General features: G+C 67.1%; 2 protein-coding genes across 2 annotated transcripts in view; both read right to left on the bottom strand.

Annotated features, from left to right (window-relative positions):
* Positions 1–4117, bottom strand: part of ANO9 (anoctamin 9) — a 19637-nt gene extending 15520 nt beyond the window's left edge. Inside the window, exons 1-2 of the mRNA XM_012734350.1 lie at positions 3723–4117; positions 3155–3287 (exon numbers count right to left, since the gene is read on the bottom strand). Of these exons, the coding sequence (XP_012589804.1) occupies positions 3155–3287; positions 3723–4117 (528 nt within the window). The remainder of the gene's footprint in view (positions 1–3154; positions 3288–3722) is intronic.
* Positions 4118–4152: 35 nt separating this feature from the next.
* The window catches only part of RNH1 (ribonuclease/angiogenin inhibitor 1), an 18710-nt gene continuing 14318 nt past the window's right edge, over positions 4153–8544 (bottom strand). Inside the window, exon 4 of the mRNA XM_012734349.1 lies at positions 4153–4423. Within this exon, the coding sequence (XP_012589803.1) occupies positions 4153–4423 (271 nt within the window). The remainder of the gene's footprint in view (positions 4424–8544) is intronic.

Genomic DNA, 8544 nt, shown 5'->3' with positions numbered 1-8544 from the left:
CCCAGCGGGGCCCTCACCTGCACGCTGCTGCGCCCGGCCTGGGCGTCTGGCGGGCGCTGCGGGCCTCCTGCGTCCTTCCTGACTCCCCGCGGACTCGCCCTCCTCCTCCAGCCTCGCCGGGCTCCCTCCTCCTCGCTGCCCCACCCTCGGCCCGCCCAGGGCGCAGCTGCCCTGTGCCAGTCCCCGCGCCAGGCCCTGAGGGCCCCCGCCTGCAGGGGTCCCGCTGTGACCCCTCCCTCGGGACAGGCTGGGGCGCAGCCACACCCCTCCCACCCTCCTGGCCCCGGGGCCGCGTCAGCCACCCCCAGGCCCAGCGCTGTGTCCTTGGAGGAGGGGCCGGCTCAGAGGCGTGAGGGCGCGGTGGAGCCCGAGAGCAAACGTCTTCGCCCACCCTAGCCGGGAGCAGCCTCGGCCCCTGAGCCGTGCCATGGGCCCAGCTGCTGAGGGCTCCTGGCCAAGGCGGGGCTCTCGGGGACCCCTTGACTGCCCAGTGGGGCAGGGGCTCGCGGCCTGGTGAGGGGTGTGGGGGCTGGGGGAGGGGCGGCCTGGGTGCGCGGGGGGCGGGGGCGGGCAGGGGCTCGGGCTGCGGCCCTGGGGCTTGGGGTCGCCTGCAGCTCAGACCCGGCTGGCAGGCTGCTCCGCTTCCTCGGGCCTGGCGTCGCCCACATCTCCGCCGGGTCCGGGGCAGGCCGCGAGGGCGCGGGCCCGGCTGTACCGGAGGGCAGAGTGACCAGACGCCCTCAGCCGCTGGACGGGACTGCAGGCTGCTGGCCGGTCCGGCCGCCGCCCCCACCTCTGCATGTGCGGTCCGGGGTGCCCGGCCGCGGGAGGGGCCCCCCTGCTGCCCTGCCCCCGAGTGTGGGCTCAGGGCAGCCGCCCAGGCTAGCCAGCGGGCAGGGGAGGCGGCTCACGGGTCACTTGCTTGGGCGTGGGCGCCGCGAGTGTGGCCACTTTTCCTGAGGCGTCCAGGAGCGCTGGGGCCTCCACCAGGGGCCAGAGCCCAGAACAGTCTGAGCCCCAGGCCCGCCTGCGGCCGGCTCGTCCCCGTCAGCCTCCTGCCCGGTCAGCCGCAGGTTTTCAGCAGCTCGGAAGAACGGCCGGCCGGCCGGGGCTCGCCCCTGCCCCCAGCGCGCCCAGCCGCTCCCGGGCCAGCGGCCACCCGCCAGCCAGCCCCTCGCCCGGGGCAGGTGCCAGCCGGCGGTGGGGAGAGGGCGGCTGACGCTCAGGGGAGAGAACTGGGGTCCAGAGCCAGGGTGGGGGGAAGGTTTGTGCGTCCTTGGGCTGTCCACGGTGTGTCCGGGGGTCGGAGGCCGGGCGAGGAAGGCCAGCCCGACCTGACCAGAGCAATGAGACCCGCGAGCAGCCCCGCGGGACAGCCCCGGCTCCGCCCACTCGCAGGCCGGCCTGGGCTGCCCGCCTGGCCGCTGGCCGTCTGCCTGAGACGCCAGCCCGCTCAGGGGCGGCCTCTGCCCGCCGGCCCGGCGAAGGCCGTTCTCCCTGGTGAGCCCTGCTGGACCTCCCAGGGCACCCAAGAACCCACTCGCTGAACCCCAAGCGCCTCAAAAGCCCAGGCGGCTTGGTCCGTTCTGTCCAAGGTCCCGTCCGTGGGCCGCGCGGTGCAGCGTGCCGGGGAGGCCGAGGCGGCGCTGGCCAGGCCAGGCCAGAGGCTGCTGGGGCTTCACCCTCCTGGGCGCTGTCCCCCAGCCGTGGCTTTGCGCCGCATCTTCCCCGGAGGCCTGCGGGCAGCCTGGCCCCCGGCCGCTGGCCCTTCCCACTGCCGCCTCCCCCCGGGGTGGGGGCAAAGGCGGAGACCCGCGGCCTGCGGTCTGCCGCCCCGGGGCCCTGGGGGGCCTCCTGGGCAGCCCCGGCCCACGCCCGGCCCCAGAGGAGACCCCGCTTTGCTGTGAGCCCCCGCTGGGCCGGCCTGTCCCCGCTGGCACTGGGTGGAGACCCCGCTCCTGACAACCCCGCCCACGGAGCCCTGCGTCCACCCGCTGCCCTGCGGGCCCTCTGGACCCCCAGCTCCCCGAGTCCACCCTGGGAAAGCCCCGGGGTGGGCGACAGGTTCGCGCCCACCCTCCAGGGAGCGAGGGGTTCCCGGCAGGGACCCCGCCGCCGCGGGCTGAGCCGCGCCTGAGCCTGCAGGCCTGAGGGAGCCTGGGGCCCAGGCGCACCCCGCGGACTTCGCCCGGCCCTGTGCTCGCCGCTCCCCGCCAGCCTGGGCCCCGCCCCGCGTCTCGTGATGGGAGGCGCCCTCCACCGAGGTGGGCCCCCCAGGCTCAGCCCGCCCTGCCTGCTGGTGGGTTCCTGGGGGGGTCGCGGGGGGCTGGGGAGTGGGGCTCAAAGGGGCTAGGGGGGCACTGGCCGTCACCCCTCCGTCCCGCAGTGGCTCCCTCCCGAAGGGACAGTGACAGAAGCTAAGGGTCGAAGGTCAGGAGTGTCGGCTGCAGGCTGGGCCCCGCCCCGGCGCCTTCGGACCCGGCGTCCGTCCGAGGCCCTTTGTCCCGGATCACGGAGTATGGGGGGGCAGAACCGGCAGGGTCTCCAGGTGGGAGCGGCGTGGGCGCGGAGATTCCGCGAAAAGGGGGAAGGGAGAGGAAGGGGAGCGGGCAGTTGGAGCCGCCGGGGCGCAGCGCAGGAGCAGGCCCGGTCACGTCAGCTTTTCTGCTGAGGACAGCTCAGGCTCGCGCTGCCGTCGGCTGAGATCCGACATGCAGTCCTGAGAGTCAGTCTGTGGAAGTTAGGGCTCCTGAGATTGAACGCTGACACCGCTGTATTTACCGCAGCGGCGCCTGGCTGAAACGAAGCCCCGGAACCCTAATTCCTACTCAGTGCTCCTCATGCTCCCCGAGACGGCCTCGGGGGTGAGGTCAAGTGGAGGCTGGGCGGGGGCTCTGGCAGACGGTGCGGTCCCTCGCGCAGAGGCGAGCCGAGGGCAGGCTGGCAAGACCTGGGCGCTGGTCCGGCAGTGAAGGAGCCTCAGTAGTCTTCAGCGTGCTCCAGTACTGCCTCGCCTCACAGTATCGATTTTGTCCCAACCGCTTTCAGTCACCGGCCAGTTGTAGTATTATTTTTGCTTTCTAGAGCCGAGCCAGGCGGCGCCTGAGGAGGCCGAGGCGAGCCTGCGGGCGGTGGCCGCTCAGCCCGCTCTGACGCCGCACAGCAGGGAGGCCGGCCGCCGTGGGCCGCGCATCCCCATCTCAGAGATCTTGGTCTCTGCCCGGAATGTGCCAGTCGAGGGCGGTCGCAAAGCTGGCGGCACTGGGGCCCGGCGGGCGGGGCCGCTCCTGCGGGTGGGGCGCCCCGGGCTCACGGTCACCTGCACGCGCAAAGGCGCCCTCCTGTTTGCCAGCAGAGGAGACCACGGGGAGAGCCGAGGAGTCGCGGCCGGCAGAGGCGAGGCAGCGCCAGGCCCGTGCCCCGCCGAGGTCGGGCGCCGGAGTGCTGGGCGGGCGTGGGGCCGCCCGGCTGGGCTGCTGCTGGGGAGCCCGACACCCCTCTGGGGTTCTTTCTGGACGGACTCCTGCAGCGGGCTGTGGGCCACTGGCCTTCCTGCCGGGCGCCTCCAGGGCGCTGGGCGAGGGTGGCCGCTGCCACGCAGGCCGCGGGCTGCGCAAGGGGCTCAGGCTCCCTTTAGGGCAGCCACGGGACCCCTGGGGGCCAAAGCCTCGCCCGGCAGGCGTCTGGCAGAGCTCGCCCAAGGCCCGCTTCCGCCCTTTGACCCGGAGGCCCCTCCGAGCAGCCCAGCCGGGGGTGCGGGGCAGCGGGGCGCGGCCGCTGGGGCCTCGAAGTGGGCCGAGAACCCCAGGCTCTCCTTGTCAGGGGAGCTCCGCAGCGTCTTGTGGGCCCCCCCGGCCTCCGCCCTGCGCCAGGGCCTGGAAACCACAGCCCCCAGCAGCGCCGGAGAGAGCTGCGGGCCCCAGGGCGAGCGGGCGGCGGTCCGGGACTTGGGGGTAAGCAGGGGCCACAGCGTCTCTCGCCTCTGGCTGGGGAACGGCTGTCGGGCCTCGGCGTTTTCAGGGGCCCCGCGGTCGGGGTTCCAGCGGCTGCTTCCCGCCCCTCCCCCCTCTGGCCAGTAAACCGGGGCGCCCTTGTGCGCCTGCGGCACCACCGACATTTAGGCGCGGGCGGGCCCCACCGGCAGCGCCCCGCTCACTCTGGGGCGCCCTTAACAGTCTCACCTGAGGTCCCGTGGGCCGAGCTCAGAGCCAGCACCGCCTCCCGCCGGCCACGGCTCAGGCCACGGCGCGGTGCAGGGCTGAGCCGCCAGGACGGGGCCGCCGAGGGCCAGGGGGGCCGGAGCAGAGGCTGCCGCGGGCCACAGCCCGCAGCCACGGCAGGTCGGCAGGGGGCACCCTGTGGGCCCCGCTCTCGTGGGGCCTCGCGCTGCGTGGGCCGGCGACCCAGCCAGCGCCAGGCTGCCCTGATTCGAAAATGAAGAGAAGCCTCACCTGAGCGCCCCAGAGGGCCTCGGGCCTCGCAGGAGCCTGAGCCCCCAGACCCGGCCCTCAAGTCTGGGCGCCCCAGCCCCGCCCCGCCTCACCCCTCCTCCCCACCGAGGCCTGGCCGTCCCAGGGCCGAGCCACCGTGCGGCGGAGGCAACGGCCTCTCCACGCCTTTCTCGCTCTGTGATTCTTTTCAAGATGTATTTATGCTGCAAGAGCTGGGGTGCAGGCCAGAGGGGGATCCCCAGAGACAGAGCGGGGAGCAGAACAGGCGGGTCTCCTGAAACACTCTGCTGAGGGGGCAGCGGGGGACAGGAGAGGCTGCTGCACTCTGGGGTCACTCCCTAGCCGGGGGTCAAAATGTAACGGGGGGGTCCCCAGGAAAAAGGGGAAGTTCCAGGTTCCCTGCCCCACTCAGGAGGAGGGTGGAGCTGAGCGGAGAAGAGAGGAGTCTGGAGGAGGAGGAAGCAGGATGGGCAGGACGGCGGGAGGGAGCCCCCTGCAGCAGGGAGCAGGTGAGGAAGAAGCCGTGCTTGACGTTGACCCTGTGCTGGGCCAGAGGCCCGCGGGCAGGTGGCTGTGGCAGCGTTTGTCTTAATTTTGATTTTGCTCTTTTCCTCCCAGGCTTGTCTGGCCATCTCTGACCCTTTTCTAGGGGTCCCGGCCAGACGGTGCTTGGGCCTTGCGGCAGCTCTCAGGCCTCACTCTGGCCAGTCCCTTTGGGGTGCACTTTTGCCCACGAGGGGTCGGGTAACTCAGGTGTTCTAGACGTTGTATTCTTTGTCCTTTCTGTATCGCACGCTCACTGTACGGAAGCCCCTTCCCATTGAAGCTCGTATGTCTTGCCTTGATGCGGCGATGGCAGCGCCTATTTAGAGCAGGCAGGTTTCAGGGTCCAGGGGATGCCCCTCTCCCCGCCCTGTAACAGCACTCGTGCCGCCGTGGCTGCAGACAGCTCCACGGTGCTGCGCTGAAACCCGCTGCGCCACCAGAGAGGGCCGACTTGCACGTCTCTAAAGCACAGACAGGGCCGTCCCCATTGTCACCGCGTCCCCAAGGTGCACGCTCGGGACGGCCACGTGCTGCTGGCCCGGCAGCCAGCTCCGGGGCAGATGTGCCTGTTGGGCCCCTGCCGTGGGCTCCCGCTGCCCGCCGACCGTGGCTGGGTGCGCCCAGCGGCCATGGGTGGTCAGGGCAAGGACGAGGGAAGGGGCCTGAGGCCGGTAGCCCGCGCCGGAGGTCTGCCATGGGCCAAGGGCAGTCGGGGCAGCGGACACAGCTCAGGGGGGCCTGGCCCTGAGCCAAGGGGGGGGTCCGTCAGAGAGTGGCAGCCGGAGTCCCCGCCTGGGGGGACCGGTCGGCGAGGGCCCCACTCTCCGCCTGCCGCTCCAGCTCAAGTCAGGTGTGGCAGTTGCTCCTCAGAGCCCTTTATGTAATAGACGACGTCCTGGATGGTGAGCTGGACCAATCAGGTGTGAGCTATGAGCTGATTGGTGCTAAAGGGTCCAATCAGCCACAGCGTTGAAAACAGTCCAATCAGACTTGTGGGCGGGGCTCCCTGAGAGGCTATAAGGCAGGATGCCGGAGGGACACCGTCCAGCCTCGGGGGGGGGCAGGAGCCAAGGCAGGCTTGGGCCTTGTCTCTGAAGACCCAGAAGCTGAAAGGAGGAACAAGCTGCTGACCAGCGGCCCAGCGTCCGTGCTGGACGTCCGTCCTCCGGGGTGGGGCCCAGAGTGGGCATGGGCTCCGCATGACCGGCCACTGTTGACAATAATTAGTTTTCTGACCAGAGGGGCACCGGGCACTCCCAGCCATTCGTGTCACATAGCTGTGACAGGAATGTATTTGCCCAAGCAGCATCTTTGCTCTCTAAGTAAACTCTTCGTCCTTTTAACAGAGAAGCCGGCTCTCTCTCCGCATCACGGTCCTTGTGACCGTGTGTTCTTTTTATTATTTATTTACATATATTTTATATCATTGTTCATTTATGCATACAGAACTGGGGTACAAGCCAGAGGTGCAGGGGCGGCGAGAGGCTTCACCAGAGACAGAGCGGGGAGCAGCACAGGCAGACGGACGAAGCCCACTGCTGAGGGGAGCAGCGGGCGGGTCAGGAGCGGGGATCGAACTCGCACCCACTGAGGCAGTTACAGCAGCCTGCAGTGCTGCGTCCTAACCCGTTGCACCACCAGGGAGGGCCTCATTGTTGGTTTTAAAACGATGCTTGCTTCTCTCAGGTGTAGTCCCCATGGAATTCACACCACCAGTTCACCTGTGAGCATCATCGCAGTCCCCTGGGTGCCCCGGTCCCTCTTCCCAGCCCCTCTCGCCACCCATCCCCTGCAGAATGTCTCTGGTTTACAATCGTCTGCTTTTGTTTTGTGCTGTTTTGTATTCTCATTTCCCCTCACTGCCTTATTTGGCTCCCCTATCCTCTTATAAGGGACGCCGTCTGCTATCTTTCTTTTTCCTTCTGACTTATTTCCCTGAGCATACTCCCTTCCAGCCTCCATCCATGTTGCTTCGAGTGGCAGGAGTTTATCTATTTTGATGGATGAGTAGTATTCCATTGAGCTTAAATTCCACCTCTTTGTGATCTAGTCGTCTATGCTGGGGCAGTTGGGTTGTTTCCAGGATTTACCTATTGTAAGTAGTGCTGCAGTAAACACAGGGGTGCAAGTGTCCTTTGAATTAACGTCTCTGTGTCCTTTGGGTAGGCCCCTAGGAGTGGAATTGCTGGGTCACGTGGCAGCTCCATTTTTAGTAGTCTGAGGAGCCGCCACACAGCTCCCCACAGTGGCTGTGATGGAGGGAGGAATGCAGGCACAGGGGGACGGGCAGAAGGGGCCAGTGCAGCAATTAACACGGCCATAAAACCAAGGTCCTCAGGCTTGGGGTGGGATGCCAGCACGCAGGGAGGTCCCAGTAGGTAACAAGACTGTTGGGGGCTGTGCCTGAAGCTCAGACCCAGACGGTGAAGATGAGGACAGGGAGAGGGAGCTCATAGGGAACCTCCAGTCCTCTCAGATTCTATTCAGAGTCCGCACACCCAGGCTCAGGAGGAGGGAGCCCTCGGAGAGGGGCTTCTGTGTCAGGGGTCTGCTCCGGCCCGGGCAGCGGAGATTGTCTCCCAGTCAGGAGGTGTCTCGGTGTTTTGGCTTGGTGTAACCCCAGGTGTTCAGTCTTTTCCTTCCCTTTCTGTGCTTTGGGGAATGTGTAAACCGCATTCTTAAAGAAGTGCATTAAGCCCTCACCCAGCTTGGTGTCACACCTCTCGGCTCCTTCCTGGTGCTCATTCAGCTTGTCTTCTTTTCGTTTTCTTTTCCCATTCAGAAGTAACCCACTTAACTTTAGGAAGAAGTCTCTTCCTTTTCCCTCAAAAATGAAGACGCTGACACCTGCTCGTCACCTTTTCCTACCAGAAACGCACATCCCGTCCCATCTTCGCTGAGGTGGGTGTTACCCTGATTGCTTCTACTGGCTTTAATTATATGTATATGAATTCCCAACCTTACAAACCTTAACTTTTCATGGAAATTAACAAGAAGTGGTAGGTCCTGTTACACCAGTAATTTTCCTGCTGGCAAATTCATGATCGTGTCACAATCTCTAGAGAGGTGAGCTTCGCGGAGGCAACGTTTTAACAGGGCCACGTTCACCGCAGACCCAAGTGTCGCTTTAGTCTGTCCTGCAACAGGAAGTCACAAGTAGATCAACAATGTTAACAGCCGGTTTTAGTATTTTCTTATTTGGAAAATGAAGCCGAGAGTGGATGCGAGTGGGTGCGCGTGTAGCGCCCGCATCATACCCCCCGCACCCCCCCCCCACCGCAGTGCAGGTCCCTCCGCGGCCCCAGCGGCCTCTGCCTGGCTCCTGACCTGTCGGCCGAGGCCGCCGCACCTACTCCCCGCAGAGGGGCGCTCGCGCCTCGGGGAAAACCAAAGAACCACCCCGCCCGCGACAGGACAGAGCTCGCCCGTAGGGGGCGCCCTCCGCGCCGCCACGGCCTGCCAATCACCCAAACAGGAAGCGGCGCCCTCGCGGACACGCCCCAACAGGAAGTGCTTCGCCGCGGGCCCGCCCCCAGCCCGGCCAATG

This window comes from Condylura cristata, unplaced genomic scaffold, assembly GCF_000260355.1.
Source record: "Condylura cristata isolate star-nosed mole 26May11 unplaced genomic scaffold, ConCri1.0 scaffold00054, whole genome shotgun sequence".
Classification (NCBI taxonomy): Eukaryota; Metazoa; Chordata; class Mammalia; order Eulipotyphla; family Talpidae; genus Condylura; species Condylura cristata.
Note: the sequence above shows the minus strand (reverse complement) of the source record. Positions and strands in the feature narration are given on the sequence as shown.